Consider the following 20,734-nt stretch of genomic DNA (forward strand, 5'->3'; position numbering starts at 1 on the left):
GCATTCAAATTCCATCTTAGTGAAATTTCTTCTGGATCTTAACAACATCTTCAGAACTTAATATTGCTTTGATTTCCTCCTAGAGTCTGTATGACTTATTCTGTAGTCCTTATAATTAGAAATTCACATCTAGTCATACTTCTTGAAGAGATACACCCATTATGAAAGCTTAATTACTGGGATGGCAAATTATAAATTAACATTACTGTATGTTATTAAACTACTGCTTTTTCTGTCATAGAAGACGACCGTTTTTCAGTCCGTTTGGTTTAGTGGGAGATAACTTTTCCTGCTCTAATATGTATATTACAAAACTTGGCTAATAATGTTTCCTTTCATTCCTTAAGCCATAAGAGGACAATTCATTATGTACAGCCTTTTTAGAACTGACAGCTGCGCTGTAATTATCTTCACACGAATATTTGTAATCGGACTTGAAACTTGGATAATTGAACTAATGTGTTTTGATCCATGAGGTTTTATGTTGAGCTCTCTGAATGTAATTATACTTCATAAACACTAGCTTTTTTTTTTTTTCCTCCAATCAGTTCTTCCTTGGAAAATTGAGTTTCTTTGGTGAGCGGCTGCACAGGAATAAGCACACAAGAAAGTTGCTTGTCAGGACTAAAAAAAAGCAATTTCTTCCAGAATAGTTTTTGACTAGATAGCAAGTGAAGCTCCTTTCTCATTCCAAATAGGAATGATTCAAAAACGTATGTGATCAAACAGAGCTGATGTTGCAATAAAAACATCCTGCTGTATGTAAAAATCAGACTACAAACAAAGTACAAATGAGACATTTGTATTTATCTTTTTCCAAGGGAAAGGTAATGAACTGATATAGATGTTTCTCTTCATGTATTTTTAATGCTAAAAATGTTCTTTGTATCTTACATTAAATACCCAATTTTTTTCTCTTATGTTTCCTTTGTGTCTTGTTCTTTCCCTTTCTAGTTTTTTTTTGCTCATATCCTCTGATGAATGAAAACGTTTGAGGTTTATATCTGCATTCAGAACTCAACACCAAATTGTTGACTTGAGAAAGGATACTGGGTTTTTTGGGGCTACCATTTATCAGCCTGAGCCTTACCTTGAAAGTTGTTGTTTTTCACTGTGTTTGTCAACATCATATTAACTCAGGATATAGAAAGAGCAATGGAACCAACAGGCAGAGGAGTAGTGCCTGTCTGTATCAGAGTAGCCATCATTTCAGCTGTCAGATCTGGTGGATTTGTGCCAGATAGAAAAATTAAAAGAAAATATGATGTTCTCTTTTGGTTTTAATGGGAGCCAAAGACTTCTCTCCCAGACAAGTTACAAGGAGTCGAACTGAATGTTTTCTTTCAGTGTTTCTAAACTCATGGGGGGTTTTAGGGTGTTTTGTGTTTTTGAGGGGAGGCTGGTGGTTTGGGGGTTTTTTTTAGGCCTTTTTTTTTGGTGCAAATATCTCATTCTGTTAATTTTACTAGAAAAGCCTATTAGTTTCTTTCACAGAATCTCTAGTTTGCTAGCTAGTCCTATGATGCTAAGCTTTGTTAATATGGGAAAAATAAGGTTGTCACTGTACCACTAATATTCCTTAGAAATGCAAATTAATACCTAGAATAGGGACTTTCTCAGTCACATAACTTCTGTAAGGAATAAGGAATACTTCAGTGCTCTTGTTCTTTTTTCAGACCCATTGGTTTCTCTGAATATTCTAAATGATTGCTAATCTCCTACTAGAGATCTGTAAAGTATTCTGTGGATACATGTGTGAGTGTAGCACGTATGTGTGGCCTTAACTGTTCATTTTTTAATATTTCTAATGGAAATATTTCTGGCAATCTATTAAAATTACTCTTTTTAATATACTTTGTTGTACTATCTGCTTGATAAAATAGGATGGGAAAAACATGCAGATTAACACTGCTTAAATACTTTACCCTGGTAAAACCAACTCCGGTGTTCAATGAGCAAAACACAAATAAATCTGGTTATGGCATGTGCTGGCTGTTTGCTACCCAGCAAGCGTTTGTTTTCTCCTTTGTGGATAAATATAATAGTTTCAGTTTTCGTACTTGATTAAACTAGCTATCCCAGCAGAAATTCTGCATCCTAGAAGCCTTTCAGAAGTTAGTCATGCAGCATATTTCCCCTCTAAATATAATCCATTTGCTATGAAGGAGAGAAATCTTTGTTCATTCTTGTTTCTCTTTACCCATGTAATATAGTATTTTTAAAATCCACAATGATTTGTAAGTAAAAATAGTTTAAAGTACATTTCATTTAAAAGAAAGCAATTTTTTTTTTACATGGACAACACTGAAAAATCTCTTCTTGTTTATTTTTCATGTAAAAAGTGAGCAAGTTTGAGAAATGTGGGATGAACTTTTTTGTGTGGGAAGTGCCAAGCAGTATTAAGCAAAGCAGTTGCAAAATCACATGACTAGTGAAACTCATAACCCACTTTAGAGAAAAGTTGAATTCTTTGGTAGGTGGGCTCTGAGATGTGCTGGTGGGTGTTTCAGAAGAGAGGAAAATTTAACTAGCTTTTGTTCTTGATCTTTGCCAAATTTCTTGTGGACAGTGAAATGCACAAACTGGTGTGTGGAAGGTAAACTCAATGGATTTGGGCAGGTTATAAGGAATTTAATTACAGATGTTCAGTGTGGGACAACTTTCAAGGGAAACATTAATTGCCTCAGTCTCCTGGCAGGCTACTGGAAAATGAAAATACTTTGGGGGGCAAATATACATGTAACTGTAAAATACAGAGTTTGCAACATATACTTTAATGGTTTATTGCTACTAATTTGACAAGAAACCATGACCATATTAGCTGCCAAAACAGGGCTGTGAGAAGGTAGTTTTAGTCACAGTTCAAATCTCATTGATGAAGACCATTCCTAGTAGATTAGTGCCTCAGAAACTCGTATTTTACAGCTGAGAAGCAATAATGGGGAAGCAATAGGAGATTCAAGCTGCCCTGTAGCTGGTACCTGCTGAGCCAGGACCTTGGCAGATGACACAGAGCAGAGAATGACCCAAGAAGCCTTGTTTGAACAAATCAGAACTGTCAGTTTGCTGAAATTCCCAACCCCAAATCAGGACCACAAGTAAATGAATCCTGTAATAAATATGTTGTTGTCAGTATTTAAAAGATCAGCATGAGCATTAAGTGGTTACTTATGAATATCCCTAACCTCGATCTTGGTACATATCCAGTCTGACCACCACGTTCCTCCAGTGCCAGAATGCAGAGCAGTTCAGATCCTTGTGGAGGAAAGCTGTTATTAAACACGTAACAAAATGCAAAGGCAGCAGTGTGTAAGTCCACAAGGTGTCCTGATTCCTCTGTGCAGTCTCTTCAACAACCTGGGCGTTAATTTACATTCATTTGGGCCTATTTGGCTGAGAGATGTAGATTGTCCTGATGTTATATATGTGTGCACATATTTCTGACTTGCCAACTATGTGTCACACAAATGCTGCATCTGGCCTTCCATGACAGCCTTTGGGAGTACTTTTTAAACTGTTGAGTCAAGCAGCTTGTTGGGAAAGACCCTCACAGAGCACAAGGGTCAGATTTAAGCCAGTTAGCAAGTTAGACCTCAACTCTGGGGAAAAAAATCGTGTAAAAGGACAGTGGGAGACTTTTTGTCTTTGCCTATTGAAGTTAAAATTTACTAGATGTACATGTGCTTTAAAAATATCTGTCCTAGCTGAAAAAGGAAGGAGGACGGATTATTGTGAATGAAAGAGTTGACAAACTCTTGATAGCAGCCCTGTATGGAAAGATGACACGTTGGCTAACCAACATTTGCTAAGGAATGTATGAAAAAAGCTCCATTCACCCAAGTGCTGAGTGCATGAAGCCCTGTTAAGAATAAACATGGTGCTTAAGTATTCTGCTGAAGGAGAAGGTTTGGCTTATTGAAGTGTAGGATTATAGCACAATGCTCCTAGAACATGATTTATGGAGGGCGAATAAAACAGCAGATATGATTTGTTTGTTTGTTAATGTGCTTGCTTGGGGTTTTCCTCATAGACAAAATAAAAATCCAGCCCTCCAAGCTGGCTGTCAGATATGGCTGTGTGTATTTAGAGGTCTGGCTATGTTTCAAATTAGGATGGAAGTGGGAGAAGTGAGATGTGTTAAAGAGCTGTGAGGTGTCCACCAGATTTTCATGGAGCTGTCTTTCCCTCTTTCAAGCTTTAGATGGTGGTTCTCAAGAGTATGGAAAGCAGCTACTGACATGGTAGTAACAGTCCATATAGAGAGACTCTGGCAGTCATGGTAGAAAAAAATATCAGTGGAGAAATGAGTGGGAGACTGTAAATCCTGCTCTCTTTTTGTGAATATATGGTCTTGAACTCTCAAGTCTGGAGAAACTCCCCTGAGTGCAGAAAGGGTACATGTTAAGACAAAATCTGGACCCTCTAGGATTTAGTTACCCATTTTGCCCACTGAACTGGAAAATCATCTACTGTAAAATCATTTGTCCTGGTCAGAAGTTCAGTATTTCCCTAAATTCTGTATGAGCAGAAATTAATATTTCTGTGTCACCTTTAAATCTGGTTACATAAAGAGGGCTGTGTAGTACATTGACTACTAAAATGTTGGGACCCATTAGGGCATACTAAACTTTGAGCTGCCATTGTTAAGAGGTGTGACCCCTGGGCAAAGGAAAAGTTGTAGAGGTTTTTATAGACCTGACTCTTAATCCTCAGAACCAGCTATACTTAACAAAAGATTATTTAAATATTTCTTTTGTGCTCACAGGCATCTGGAAAAAGCCTAGGTCCTAGGATAGATCAAGGAAAAGGAAGACCAGCATGGAGAAATTCTTAGATATGTATTGAATGGGCTCTTTAGAATATACAATGATCAGAATGCTCTGGCCTTAGGTTGGTGCCCAAGATCAATTTGGGTAAAATTACTTTGAGGAAAAGCAGTGAGCCAAGAGATCTCCTTTTTATTTTGGAAATTTAAGGTAATACTCTATTTGAGCCTGGCTACATTAGGTCAGCCTGAGAGACTTTTGAACATCACCAGCTACTAAACTGTTTTTCCTGTTTGAAACAACTGGCTTGTTAAAATTGGCTGGTGTTTTTTCTGATATAGCCAGACATGTAAGTGTTTGTTCACATCCCATTGCCTTCAAAGGGGTCTGTGAAGAATGTTCTGTAACAGGCCCAACTGGATAACATTTGCAGCTCAAAAATATAGGTTTATAACTGCTTTGGATTTTGCAAAATAAGCTAGACCCCAAAACACATATGGTAGGGTGACATTCAGACATCATTTATTTCCAAACATAAAGTTTAGAGTTTTGCAACTTCTCTTGGTGGTATTCTTCTAGATAATGAACCATTTAACTATCCCAAGTGGAAAAAAAAAAAAAAGTAGGAAGACTGCAATGTCCAAGATTTCCTTCAATTTCTGTATTTGTTTTGGCCATGTGTACTAAATTTTTAGTGGAGTGTGAATGGTTAGTCCTGGCTTCTGTTGAAATCAAAGAAAAGGCAGAACACCATTTTGCTGATTCACAGGTTGGGAAACCTGAATATCTTTTGTTGCTGTTATTTTTTTGATCTGGTTTGCCCCAATTCATGAGTCTATTTGATACGGATCGTAAGGTTCTGTGCAGGTTGAACTCTTTTAAATTCAGTGACTTCTGAGGATATTTCAGCATTTATTATTCCCAAGTCCAAAATAGCTGTAAGCATCAGAGCTGTGGGTTTCATGCCATTTTCACAGAACTATGTCTTTTTGTGTTTCACTCCAACTATAGGATATTACCAGCTTGCTTCACACCATCTATGAGGTAGTTGATGCATCAGTAAACCATTCTCCCAGTTCCAGCAAAACTCTGCGAGTGAAACTTACTGTGGCACCAGATGGCAGCCAGAAGAAAAAGAGTATCTTGTTAAATCATACTGGTAAGGATGTGCAATCAACCATTGGAAAAATTAAAAAAGACTTCTAGAGTGCCTTGAAAATCCGTCTCTGTATTTTGTTAATACAAATGAAAACATGTATAAAGGCAAATAATTGTGCAGTATTTTAAACCTCATGAACCTGCTTTATGATCTTGGGTGTAAAATTGCCCCATTCCTTTGAGTGTCAGTTTAGCAAATTAGGGTTCCCTCTCCTGATTGATTGCTTCTTGTAACTCCTATGTTGTGTAATTGTCTTTGTGTACTGCAAGGCAGATTTAAGGCCTTTTTCACTGGTACCACTCTAATTCTGCTGATATTACAGTGCTTGGTTTGTATGGAAGTAGGTGTAGCAATATTAAATGTTTTTTGCTGTCACTGCTCTTGGGTAAAAATAAAAAATTAAGCATAAGTAACATATATGAATCTATGCATAAAAATTGCACATTTTTTGTGCTGGCATTATAAAAATGCTTATACCCTGATGGCTTATCCAACTTATATTCACTGTAATAATAGTTGTATCAGCATAATTACTTCAGTAGGTAAAGTAGTACTAAGTTGAAATACTTCAAAGTACTTAAAGTAACACTTCAGTAGAAAATGTGGGCATCTCATCTAAAAGGAAAGCCTTGTTACCTCAGTTTTAATAATACATCCACTCCATCAAGTGCAGACATAAGCAGATCTGCACTGCTGGGGAACTATGTGATGAGTTAGTACAGCATTGAGTTGCAAACTGCTGAGCCCTCCTGAGGGACAAGCATTTCAGAGTGAATGTGGCTCCATTTGGGCTGCCACATGGTGTGCAGCCTAACCCTGACTGATATCCTGCAGTCAAGGTTATATCTGCTTAAAATCTGTCGTGTGGACGAGAGCACATTTGATAAGGTTACATGACATGGTAGGTTACATCTTGATCTCCCGACAGGAAAGGATGTGTTTGCAGTGTAGCACGTTAGTTATGCTGATCAGCAGGAACAGTAATGTGAGAATAATATACTTTCTCTTGGCAGATTTGCAGAGTGCCAGGCATAGAGTTGAAAACAAAGCTAATGAAGAAGCAAGAAGCTCTGAGAAGAAGCAGCGGGCTTCTCTCAGGTAAGGGGAGAGAACCCTGACTCCTGACAGGCACTGGGCACATCCAAGGAAACCTCAACCACTGCTTTCTTGCTTGTTCATTTTATTTTTTAAAATTATGTTAAAATAGAGGAATATCAGGAGTTTTCACTGTGGAACCATGAACAGCTTTCATGGGTGGATACTTTGTATAGTAAAACAAAACAAAAAAGCAAAAAATATTGACATTTTCTTCCTCTGTGAGCTCCTTGGAGGACATGTGTTGCCTTTTTAGATGCCATCTGCAAATAAGTGAGGTTTATAGCACAACACAGGTCTATCTTGGTTGCCAGGTCATAACCAGAACAGAGAGCTAACAAGTCCTCTTGGTGTATAGCTTTGATATGTTTTAAGATTTTATGTTTCACACTAAGGCAGAGAGAAGTGTTTGCTGAAATGCTACAGAAATGACATTGACTCATTCATTGCATTTGTTTCTTCAACTGCAAATTAATAAAAACAAACAAACAAACAAAAATAAACCAAAACCCAAACTCCACACATTTTTGGCTTTCCTTGGTTTTAGGGATATTTGTCCGAATATGTAATGAACTTATCAGGAGAAGAAGCATTCAGTCTTATTAAAAATGACAAGAGAACAGTACCTCCCTTTTTTGGATAGAGAAAAAATGCTAGTAAGTTATCCCAGTACAATTAAATTTGAGATTAAAAGAAGAGTTAAATTACTATTAATCTTCTGTCAGCAGCTCTGTACAAAATCTTCTGTGCAACTGAATGGTTTTACTTGCTGGCCCAGCTGTGGTGTTCAGATTCCCTCTGCCCATTAGCAAAGCTTTGCCCTGTGTGAATTTAATAGACTGTTTTTGTTTGATAATTTAGTGCAAAAATCCCCTTTCAGTTTGAAGTCTCCCTCTCATTCACCTTAAAATCCTGGTTCTGCAAATGTAGTGTTTCTATGAACAGCAGGCACTTCCAAATAAATCCACAGTCGTGGAAGCATCCAATGCTGGAACAAAATATTTGTCCTTCTCATCCCTTTGCTTGGAGGCTTCATAGACAGAACAAATCTGTATCTTGATCTGAGCAGATCAACATCAGACAATGGTCAGCACCTGACAGTTTTTATTACATCCCATTAAATGTGGACAGAGTGAAGAGTGTGCTGTTCACATGTGTGTGTTCCACGGATGTTTGTGCAGCCTGGCCAAGTTGATAACCCTCAGGAAAGCTGCTGAGACTCGCATCAGAATCTCACAATATTAATGCAGAGGCTTCCCCTTTGAAAGCAGCAATGAGGACTTGTGAGAAGTGCACACATTTCACAAATTCAGTCACTTAGGAATTCTAGGCGAGGTGTGATTAATATTCAAGATAAAATGGATAGAAATGTTTTTATCCTGAAGGTTGGGAGATAGATGGGTTAGATTTTTCGTCTGCTGGAAGCTACAGGCAGGAGTTTTCACCTGTAGGGCTAATACAAGTATCAAGATAAGTAGCTAGATTCATGGCTAGATAGCCTAGTTCTCCCTGACTGACTTAAACTCTATGTTCTGGGTAAGTGAGGCTTTCAGGAAATGTCCCTTAATTTTTCTGCCCTGTCCTCTGTCACTGCTCTATTCCCCTTTCCTGATATATTGTTGTGCGCTTATTACCATCAGGATGACACTCCAGCGTGGGAATTTTAGAAAGGGCTTTCATACACTCCACAAGCACTTCAGCAGATGCCATTTTTTATTAAAACCAAAACTGAACCAAACCAACAAACCAGTAACAAGGCTGTGTATTTTTACACAGTTCTTGATGCGTGGTTGATGCATGCCTGAGCCTTCCCATGTGTGTGCAAGAGAGCACTGTGGGGCTGGACGCCAGACACTTCAGTTCTCAGAAGTACTTGAAGTCATCTTTGACACTGGAGCACATCTCTCATCAGTGTATAATTGTGTATAATTGCTTCGCTGCGAATATTTGCATGGATATTGTTGAACGTCATCTCGCATGTAGGAAAGCTATTAAAGTGTAGGGTTGAGGCAGTACTGGCATAGTTCTTCTTGGCTGTCTTGATGAGAGATTGAATTTATTACAGTAACAAAAAAACAGGTTCCCTGTTAACTTTGTTTCCAACAGTGCTGTATACAGTGTTGCTTAATTGTGTTGGATCAAACCCAACGAAGTTTTTTCTGGGTGAACTGTGCATTGTCTTCAGCACATGTGTGCAAGTCCCAATGGTTTCTGTAGGTGAAGTTGCCTGGCAACTTCAACTAGACAGGTTCTAGCCCCAGACACCTTTTATGTTGACCTGCTAAAGCGTAACAACCTGTAAAGGTGTGTCTAAGGCAGGAAAGGTACCGTGTTGGCTATGTGTCCAAAATATAAAGAATATCTGGACATTCCCTCTTGTTTTTGACAGTACCCCATGTCACTTCTGGAGTTCAAAGCTGACTCAGAGTCTTTAAAGCTTACCTGCTTTCCAGGCAGACTCTCCTCCATTCAGGAGACTCTACCTCTATCAAAGTAGAGCAAAAATGATCTTCCAGGTAGGTCAAGTCTTGCGACTTTTATCAAAGAAGCTGTAGACCTGTGTCTGACAGAGACACGGGGGGACTCAGTTCTGTAAAGTCCCTGAACAGTACTGTGCTAGACCAGGAAAGCTGTGCCAAAGCTCTCTGGGATCAGCAGCCTCTGGAAACTTGAAAATGTGTTAATAGACTCAAAGCAGGGTACTGGGCACCATACAGTAAAGAGCCCATATTTAGCAACTGGTGTAGGATAGAAGGCCAAATTCTGGTCTTAGGTTGACATCAGCACAATTGCACAAAGCCAATCTTGTGGTCTTGGAGACTGAACTGTCTGAATGACAGGCAGGAACTTAATCAAGAGTCTTCTGCTTATCCTGTTCTTTATATTGAAAATATTTTCATATTTGCAGACATCCATTTAAATTACTGAATTAAGTTGTTTGGCATTATGGGCTACAATACTGTAAACCTCTGCCTCATTTTTTTCTGCCTCATAAATGAATGGTATTTCAGATATTCATTCTCAGGAAATAGTTCTGCTATAAATAAAATTGCAAAGCTGAGCAGGAAAAGGAGTTGAGATTCTAAAGCCGGTGTCTGATCTGACCTTATTAATCATACTTTGGAAAGCAGTTTACCTTTGGGTGTCCTACCAACACCTTCTCTTCTCAGACTCTCTCTAGTTCCTACATCTGTGCTGTTGCCTGTCTTTCTGAAGCAGATACACATGAACATTTATCTGACATGAGTCTTAGCCCAGTGCTTCCTGACAGCGGTGGGAACGGTCGTGAATCAAACAGCAGATTTTCTTTGGCATGTCCAAATTGGAGAATCAGTTGAATGGTTTGGCCCTAAGACAAAGTGTAATAAACCCAAGGAGCATTTTTATTTGTTTTTGCACACATGATGCAATTTGAAAGCCTCCTTTGCTTTGCAACATGGGGGTTGATTTATGTGAGGGGAAGGAACAGCCAGTTCAGGCCTATCGATTTAGCAAATACGGTCATCCAGAATTTCAAGCGTTTGTTGTTTCTTTGTGAGCAACTCCTGTCACTTCAAAGGGACCATTAGTTGTTGGTTTGCAGATGGTGATAACAACTTTAAAGAAGTTCTGCTGAATAGTAATTTTACTTCCTGCTGACAGATACCACCAGAGTGAGAACAATCCAGAGCAAAGTGGGTGCTATCGTCACTGTGTTGATGAGAACATTGAAAGGAGAAACCACTATTTGGATCTTGCAGGAATAGAAAACTACACATCAAAGTTTGGGCCAGGTAATCGATGTTACAACTTCATCATCTTTTCTTTCTTCAGTTGCATGTTCCATATCAGGGACAGAGAATTGTGAACCTGTGTGATTTGTCTGTAGTGACTTACTGGGAGGAATAGTGAATACTGCAAGATAACTACTGGTGAAGGTGGTATCACAATGGATGGCCAATGTGCTGCAAGGCTGCTTTGATGTACTTGTTTGTGTAGCTAAACTTGGAGGTGAGCCTAGAAGAACAATCTTTACATCTAAATTATATAGTCTATGGGTGACGCAAGGATTGACTTTTGGGTGTTGGAGCTTGTTCCCGAGATGATACCAGCACATATTTTGTACTCACTATTGACCCAAAAATAGAAGAATGTGGGTTCATATCTGGAATTTTGGCTTCTGTCCCCAAATTAAAGAGATTTGGATTTCCTTCCTTTCCCTACCCTCTGCCAGGATTTTACTATTCCACTCACAGTTATTTTGGTGACCAAGAGAAGGTGATGTAAAGATGCTTATACACACACACACATTCATTCTTCTATTGATAGATATATATTTGTGTGTGTATTATTTACTGGTCAAATAATTGAATGTAATTAATCTAGACAGCTATAATTGCATTCATTTCCTTAGGAAAAATTTGTTCTGCCGATAATGCTGTCCCTGCCAACTGCATGCTACTAATTAAAACTTTGAAATACTAGATGACTAACTCAGCTTATTATTTCCTAGGATCTCCTCCAGCAGCTCAAAAACATGACCCACCAGGCAGAATTGTGAATCAAACTAGATCCCGTTCTCATGAGCCTGAAACCTTCCATGCTCATCATAGGAAATCTCAACTGGTGGATCCAAACCACATCAGTCTGGCTGAAAGTTCGTATGCCAAGATTGCAGAAATCCAGCAGAGGCTCCGGAACCAGGACTCAAACAAGCACTTTGTGAGGTCTCCCAAAACCCAGGGCAAAAATGTGGCCGCTGTGCATCCTGGAAGGGCAGTTAGAAATAAACCTTTTCAAGGGGTGCCCATGCCCATGGCTTCCCCAAGTGCACGGGTGGGCCAGAATCTACCTTACCTTCCCTTGCAATCTCAACAGATTCACAAGAAGCATAAGCAGAGGGCAAAGGAGAATCACCAAATGTGCAAAACCTTCCAGTCTCCAGGGACAGTTGTGGAAAAGGAACATGTGAGAGACCTGCCCACAGTCATTTTATATGAAGGCCAAGTTGGACAAATGATACAAAGACATGAACACCACCACCACCACGAGCACCACCACCACTACCACCACTTCTACCAGACATAGAAGAGATCCCACCAACATCCTCCAAGAATCATCCCACATGAAGGAAATGCATTCTTGTGATACCAGAACTAAGGCATTACTATGATTAATATTATTATTACTCCATTAATATTCAGCTTGCATATATTTTAGAGGTTATATGGAACTCTTGAAACTTACCCTATTTATGTGTTGTGGAACCGCATAGCTTACTCAAACACCTTGTGGATTTTTTTTGTTTGTTTTTGTTTGTAAGTGGCTTGTAAAACAGCAAACAGCCATAGCTTTTTGAGCTGTGATTTAATACAGGTCGTCAACGCACTTCTTTACAAGTACTACTTCCATTGTAATAGGAAAGATACTTCAAACACTCTTGCAGACATCTAGCTTACCACTCTGCTGTATGTCGGCTGATCGCACACAAGCCTTTTATCAGGGGAGCAATGTTCGAAGAGTTGGACTCCAGAGATACTCAGATAATGGAAAATACAAACAGCTGCTACCTCTAGTATTATTCAGATTTTATTTTCTTTTTATTGATTGTAATGTGCTACAGGGGGGAAATTTAATATACTGCGTTCATGTAGCCTGTTTGTGTTCACATCCTTTCAAATTATCTTAATTACGAGGAAATATTGGCTAAACTTGTCAACAGGGCTACGTTTGTATGACTCACACTTTATTTTCTTGGAGATTCTTCATTGACACAAGTACAGTCTGTTATATACTGGGTAATATTTAAATATACTTCTTTTATTTTTGTTTTTTTTTTTTTTTTTTTCTCTTGCTTATTCTCCACTCTGTTTGGGGTAACCATATGAAAAGAGGAGGATGTGAAATGGGGTTTTCCAAAGCATCACTAGACTTTAGTGCTTGGGCCATAAGTATCATTCATAGGGGTTTGAGAAGGAGAGGGGTTGACTGGGGGGTTTGTTTTGTTTAAATCCACAGTTCTTTGTTTTGAGAAAGAATTGAGGAAAATATACTTTCTCACTTTAAATGTTGGCAAATATATATAAAATATAAATATAAATATATATATATAAATATGCACACTCTCAGGTACATTTTGTTGTGTTTTAGAAATCTGTGGTTTGAATATTAACTTTTTTTTTTCCCCACAACAGTGACCTTTTGGAAACATATCCCATGGCATTTTCTTGGTGCCTCCAATTTAAATTTCCCAAGCACCTACCAGTTTGTGCTTCTCCCATTTTAGAGATGATTCAACATGTACAAAAAGTGTCATTCACAATCATTCTGGCCTCTTCTACTTTTTCCATATCAAAGGGCTTCCTCCATGAAGGAGAATGAGACCACACTCGCAAGACCTTAATGGCTGCTGAGAAATTTGAAGGTCAAAAGCAAATTGGAAAAGTGAAAAAGAAAAGGGTCAGTACATTCAAATTTTGCTTTCTTTGGAGCCCAGATTTATAATAGATTCAGTTGGGTTTTGTACAGATCACCATTTTGCAGGCAGAAACTGACTGAAAACACCTACATTTCTTTTGGAACATTCAAGTAGAGAACTCTTACACGGAAACATAATTGTTCTATAAACATATTTTCTTTCGGTTTTAATTATTTTTAATGTTGTGGTATTTTGTCAATAGTATATATTGTAAAATGTAACTATCCAACATTGATATAAGCCCTTTATGATTAGGGTATTTTTTTTTTCTGACTAGAGTTTTGATCAGTCCAAAATGGGGTATTACCTTATTGCTGACCAGTTTTAGAGGGATGCTGTCCTTTCTAAGAACATGGAGACATCACCTTTTAAAGAACAGTGGAAAGCCTTGCCTTTTCATGGAATTTGAATAGAATCACTGCTTCCTGGTAATTAGGTCCATCTCTTGTCTCCCTGGATCAGCAGATATTTAGACTTATTGTCCTCTTTAAAAAATCTGGTTTATTTTATTTTTTTAGCTGTCAACAGCACGTTCTGTTAAATTTAACAAAATGTTTTTAAAATGTGTTTGATCTGTGTGACAACTATACTGTTCTGTTTATTTTAAAATTCCTAAAGTCCAAAAATATTTATATGCAGAATTTTCTGTGTTGAAAATATGAAAAGGCCACAAATTTGGTTAGTTACCACTGAGTTGTTCTAGTCTAAGCCTTTTTTGCTGCTTGTGTATCATTCTTTTTCAATGTATATATAATTATGGACTGCAAAAAAAAAAAGGCATTTATATGTCTAGTAGAAGGAATAAGCTTATTTATATTATAGTGTTAACAAAGTCTGATGTATTCAAGTGACTTACATTATACCGCATGCAAACACACAGTGTACATTCCATCCAAGAAGGGATGCCATGCTATTTGTTTTGAAGGAGTAATTAAAGCTGTTCTCTTTTCAGTAGATCATATGCCAGAAAGGCTGAGAGGTGGAAATTGTAGTCAATTTTTTAAATGCAGATTATTGCTGAAAACCAGAAAACATTCTGGAAAACTCGAGTGCTTTCAGAACTGTGAGGTTTTCTAAGAAAGGGAAGGAAAGGAGTGTAAATGCTCTTTCACCCAAAGATATTTTGCTGGAAAAGATAACAGCACCAATAACAAAATCCCATCTGATTGAGAGGTGTGCAGTACTTGCTGTGCCAAGCAAACTCTGAAACAGAACACAACTGACTATTGCATTGATTTGTTTAGGTTTATTATGTTTGGAGATTCAAAAGACAAATTCTGCCTTGCTCAGATTCTGTGAAACAAAAATACATTTTAATAACGTGGCATCCCCATACTAAACCTTTACACCAGCCATGTATGAATATACAGTATCTAAATACTGTGTTGCAGTTGTGTTATGTGCATTAAGTGTGAATAACATGTAGCACAGATTCTTTTCACAGAACCTTAAATTTCCGTATCTTTTAAATATGTTTGCTTTTCAGTATTTTGTATAGTAAATATAGATGGTTTTGACTAAATGCTTTATTTATTTAACAGCAAAAACTGTGCCAAGAGAACCCCCTGTTAATTAAAGTTTTACTAGTTCAGAAAGTATATTTCCTTCTTCTTGTTGTGGATTTCAGGGGCTTATTGCAGTTGCTCTCAGTGCTTGCAGATCCCACTGATGAAAGAGCTTACATTAATGTTTTTGGGAACAGGATCAGGAAATTACGTATGGACTGGGTGTGCTTTGGTTTTATATTTAAGCTATCAAGTTTCAAAGTTAAATTTCTTGTCTCCTGCTGTTAGACCTGTGTTGAATAACTGACTTTTCATCTTGTTATTAATTCTGAAAACCTTTTTTTTAAAAAAAAATATTATTTTAAGTTGTTCAAAACTATAGCTGAATCAAGATTTAAAATAAATTTGTTTCTGGTTAAAAAAACATTTTATTCTCAAGGGAAAAAATATCAGAGTTGAGTATATTGTTACTATTTAAAAGTAAAATGGAGTGACATCAAGTCATTTCAGATGAAAACTCCAGCCTTTCCACTGACTTTTTTGTTTTTTACACAAGGCAGTTCAGCAAAACAAAACCGATCCCAAAATTTGCACTATTTGCTGAAAAAATTCAATGGAAAAATTTTGCTCACCTCTACCAGCTGCAATTCTGGGAAAGACAGTTTTTTGAAAAGAAGGATTGATAAACTCTTCTCACAACTTCATGACCACCTAATATGGAGTAAACTAAGCTAAGGCTGTGTAGTAAAATCTCTGTCCCAGTGAAATCTCTGGCAAGACTGCCAGATTCCCACTGGCTGCAGGGAGCCTATAATTTCATTCCAGGAAGGTGGGTTTGAAGTCTACATAATGTGCAGCCAGTAATCTCAGTATTTATTTTTTATGCATCTTACTGCTGATGGGTTTGTAGTAGCTAATATTAAATGGAAGTTTTACTGTAAGATATCAAGCTGGTAAATTAACTAAGATTAGCAGCAAATACTGTGCTTTATACTGATATCACTGGAGGACTTCAAGACACTTCCAAATGTGTTTGAAACATCCACATGTCATTTAATCATTGCTAGAAATGAAGACCCAGTTCTACCCTTGGATGATGAGGTACAGATGCTCCTGGCATATTGGCAGACCAGCCCCTTAGGGCCATATCAAATTAAAAAGCCAAGTATATGACCTCTGTAATCATGAGGACAGAATAGCAAGGTTTAGCTGGAGAAGTACCTTAAAGATACAAGTATGTGTGTGTATATATACATGTCTGTGTGTCTGTGTGTGTGTCCTCTGGCAGAAGTTAGTGAGTGGAACAAGATGGATTCTGACAGAGGTGTTTTTTTAAAAAGGGATCAGTACTGTGTATGCTTGACTGTCTACAAGTTGCCACATAAATATACAGATATGATGAATGCATACTGTTCTCCATATGTCATTGTGTACCTCAATTATTGAATGACAGATTTCATTTGTATTCCAATTAACAGGAAAGTTGGGCCCCTTGGGGCCTAGATTATACTTGAGAAAAATTCATCATGCTAGAAAATTTGCAAAAACATTCGCCATAATTTTTGCCTGGAGTACAGGCAAGAATGTTTATGTTTGGAAACATGTCAACTAATCATGTCTCACCTTTAATTACCTTGATGCAATTCATCAAGATCTGAAAATATGTTTTCAAACATGACTTATTCATGGCTTTGCTGGGAACCAAGTCTTATTCAGCATCCTGTTAGTTGTCAGACTTCTTTTTTTAAAATGTACCAAGCAGAAACATGTTTGAAAATCCATGAAATAAAAATTAAACTTAATGTGTTTTCTAAATAGCTTCTGGAAGAAGATTTCTTTCCTAATGCACTTAGCAACAAAACCAACCTCAAATTATGACATAATAATTTATTTTCTTTGCATATTTGACAGATGTTGAGTTGATTTGATTTTGAAGGGGCTGTTTTGGGATCTTTTTGTGTTGTTGTGTGCACATTTAAAATTTACCCAAAATGGTCTAAAAGGAACAGACATAGAAAAGCAAATAACTTTATACTGAAATTATTCAGTAGACATTGAACTGCATCTTACTTGAAGCTTGGATTATAATTACTAAATAATGAGGTTTTCAATGATGTTTTAATTTACTTTTATATTTTTATGTAATTCAAGACAATTCGATTCTAAATACCATAAAATTACAGGAATCATATGGATGAGGTCTTCTAATTTCTTTTTTTTTTTTTAAATAGCAGGATTTAAGGACTATTCAGGCAGATTACTGTGAGGGTTAGAGCTGTGAAGAAAGACTGGAAAGAGAAGGACAGAAAGATTTGAGAAATGTAGGGATAGCATAGAAACGTCCAACAGAGGGACTGGGGGAGACACACAAGAGGCAGGAAAATGCTGTATGGAGGAGCTATATTCATATTACTTTTTTGAATCTCTTATGGTACATTTATTGCTTATAAAATAGCAACAGTAGTTCATAAAATGCTTTTCACTGGGAAAACTTGAAAGACTTTCTATAAGAGGTTGATCTCCAGTGTACAGGGGGAGGCACAAGGAAGGAAAGTTGCAGATAGTCACCACTGGGGCTGTGGCAGAATAAGGAATGATGCCCTGTTTTCCTGAGTCCCTGTCCGAGCCAAGGGAAAATTTTTTATAAGCAGAGGTGTTTCTACAGATGCTTTGAATATTCTTTAGAACATGTTTTGAATAGTGGCATCATTTCTTTTTCTCTTTGATTACAAACACAAATAAGTTGGTCAAATGTTACCCAAAGCTTTGCTGTTTGTCCTGATTTTTCTATACACTAAGCACTAGCTAAAATATGCCTGTGAAATCTACTGACACAACAGATAATCTTTATATCACAAGGAATGGCAGACTGGGCCTGTTGGTTGTCTCATTAGGCTTGTCTCATTTGGGGGCATGAGAGTAGGAAGTTCCAGAATTTTTTCTAAGAATGTTGGAGACATAATATTTAAGGGGCTTCATAAATTTGGCAATGGGCAAACGTTAACAATATCAGGCATGCTGGCAATGAAGTGCACTGCGTTTTCTGGTTTTTAGGACACATCTGTGAAGTGGGATTTGTGTCTTCCTTCGAGTGCCTAGTCCGTAGAGACAAAGCAGATGTAATTACTACCAACTAAGAGATGTACTCTTTTGGTATTGTATTTTGTGGATGAAGATATGGGGTTCAGATCCTTCTGGTGCTAAGTGCTTATTTTTACACTTGTTCCTTCCTGTTCTGTTCTATTCACGAAGTATAGCACGCTGAGGCTTTGTGAATTTTCTAAAGAAACACCTAAAAAACTGGGCCAAACTTGTCCTCAGCTTCATAAATGGAAGCCAGGAGAGCCCCATGCATGTCTTGGAATTTGGACCTTACAAATGCAGTTTGCTATATGAGTCATCATTTTTTCTTGTACTAATTTCAGATATTTGATAAGCTCTTTTTATGGTTTACAAGTTTAAAAAGACAAATAAAACTTTGTAGATTAAAATCTTGTTTGGAGGTTGTATTTTGTCTGTTCTCACTGACAGTCTGTGAATAGCCTTTTTCTGTGGGCTTCAGCTTAAACCTACAAAGTGACTTTGGAGTGGGTGTTTATAGTTCTTTGCTTGCTTGTTCACAGGATAAGACTGTTGATAGATGAATAAAGTGCCACTTGAGGTTGTTAACAACCATGACTGGTAACTCTAGTTCAACTAAGATAAACAGTGAAATGCTATGGCAATTAGCATTAAGGTCTCACTTGGCCAGTGCTGATTTTTAAAGCTGTAGATACAGTGCTTTATAGATATCCATGGCTGGGAGGTCTGGAGCTATTCTCATCCTTGCTCTGAGTGCTGTATGGACTCCTCTGTGGTGTGCACACGACATTTCTGCATGTTCAATGTGCCATTAGGAAGCAGGAGTACAAAAATTGTAATGTCTTGGTCCAAAGCAATTAACCCTCTCACCTTGCAAGGAGTGGAAGGGAGGAAAAGCTCAATTAAAGAGACTTGGAGTTTCCAGTAAGTGCGAAAGTATGAGGTGGAGCAACATGCAGCACTGTGGGCCTCGCATTCCTCCTGTCTCTTTACAGCCTTCTCAGGGAATATTTTTTACTTTTGATGTCTGTAGTCACAACTTGCTGTTTGAATGAGGCCAGACCCTCAGTGGATCTGTGGATGTGACTTCCATAGGTTTCAATGGCAACTTTGTAACGTTGTGCAGCTTTAATGGATCAACAGATGTAAGCAGAGGTGCTTCAATTTACGCTCTCTTGGAATCAGGGTCCTGGGACACTCCTAGCTTCCACTGATCAGGGACAGGGTTTTATAAGAACTTTCCTTGTCTAATAAATGGATGCTAAAATCAATTAATTTAAAGACTACAATCTTGATGTCTTATGAGTCTGAAACATGGAGTCATTTTAGCTAATAACTATGAATTAAAGGAGCAAGTCATGTTTTCGGGAGCAGGGCAAGACTGTCATACCTTCCTCTGCTATAAACATCACCACTGCAGCCCCTTTTCCTATAGTTGAATCAGGAATTCAGCATTCACGGGATATTATGTGTCTGCTGATCTCTCTAACAATAGTTCATGAAGTTTGTTTTACTTGGAGCCTTTGTTCATATATAGATACTTCTTCTATAGCCCACAATTCTCTGAACAGGAGACCTCACCATGAGCATCCTGCATGCCCTGTTACTCGTCTCCCCAAGGATGTGCAGGATGGAGTTACTCCAAAGAAATGGTCCAAAATTTCTTCTTCCCAGCACACAAGAGGTATGTTCACTATGTCTATGACATCAACAGAGAAAACCTAGGAGGAAAAATGATTCTGAGACAGGTAACTGTCCTTTTTCCTCAAGAGGGGCATCAGTGTCTCACAGTGTCTAATCATTCCCCTTCAATCCCAGTACACTGGGTTTCTGTGGAATATCTGGGATGTGTGACAAGCAGGTGCTTGTACTTGGTAAGGCCTTAGATTCTAGAATGCTCTTCCATCCCTTTAGTCAGTTTGGAAAGATGTCACCGTGAAAATAACTTGAACAAGACAATTTTTTTGCTGTTGACTTTCTGTTGTGCCCTTTCATGGGTTTAAAATCCACTTATCTGAAAGTGAGCAGTTACATTTTGTCCTTTTTCATCATTTAAATGCATCTTCTTGATCTGAAGAAATAAAAGCAATTTAAAAAATTAGAGATTTTGTTTTCATATGTGCTGCCAAGTCTGATGCTGCAAAGTAACTGCTGAATTGGCACAAGCAGTCTGAGAGAGCCAGCAGATTTAGGAAGGGAGAAGATAAACCTTATTATGTTTCTTTGCCAAAGGAGAAAAGAAACGATATTGACTTAAATGTGGGAAATTTAAAAGGGGCCATATGTTCTCACTTTGTGCTTTGTTTCTAATAGATAGACAGAAATCTTTGAAGTGTGGATTGGCACAGTAGGGTGCATGCTTCTGTAGAGAAAAGATGCTAAATGGGGAGGATGTGAGGGGGCACATGAAACTCTATTAGCCATGCAACAGCAAAGAGAGAAAGGCAAATCCAATGATAATGTACATCTGTTTCAGGGAATTTATAAGCTTTGAACATTTTTTATGTGCAGATAAGTGGATCCTTTTCTTACCATAACTTAGAACTTCAAAGCAGATTGTGTGGATAATGCAAATTGCTGAAATATGAGATTTTCCTACAAAGAGGTTTCCAAAAAAGAAAAAAAAAAAGAATTAAGGCTAATTGATGCCACAGTCTTTTATGTACAGTGT

At 37.8% G+C, this 20,734-nt stretch overlaps 1 protein-coding gene across 2 annotated transcripts in view; it reads left to right on the forward strand.

Moving 5' to 3' along the window:
- NKD1 (NKD inhibitor of WNT signaling pathway 1) overlaps window positions 1–18,473 on the forward strand; it is a 111,631-nt gene extending 93,158 nt beyond the window's left edge. For both annotated transcript variants that reach the window (XM_051805631.1, XM_051805632.1), the window contains 4 exons: window positions 5,778–5,925; window positions 6,939–7,023; window positions 10,663–10,793; window positions 11,513–18,473. In XM_051805631.1, coding sequence (XP_051661591.1) covers window positions 5,778–5,925; window positions 6,939–7,023; window positions 10,663–10,793; window positions 11,513–12,087 — 939 coding nt within the window. In that variant the 3' untranslated portion in view covers window positions 12,088–18,473. The remainder of the gene's footprint in view (window positions 1–5,777; window positions 5,926–6,938; window positions 7,024–10,662; window positions 10,794–11,512) is intronic.
- Window positions 18,474–20,734: the final 2,261 nt, after the last annotated feature.

This window comes from Manacus candei, unplaced genomic scaffold, assembly GCF_025592945.1.
Source record: "Manacus candei isolate 608988 ecotype Guabito, Panama unplaced genomic scaffold, ASM2559294v1 h1tg000065l, whole genome shotgun sequence".
Taxonomy (NCBI): Eukaryota; Metazoa; Chordata; class Aves; order Passeriformes; family Pipridae; genus Manacus; species Manacus candei.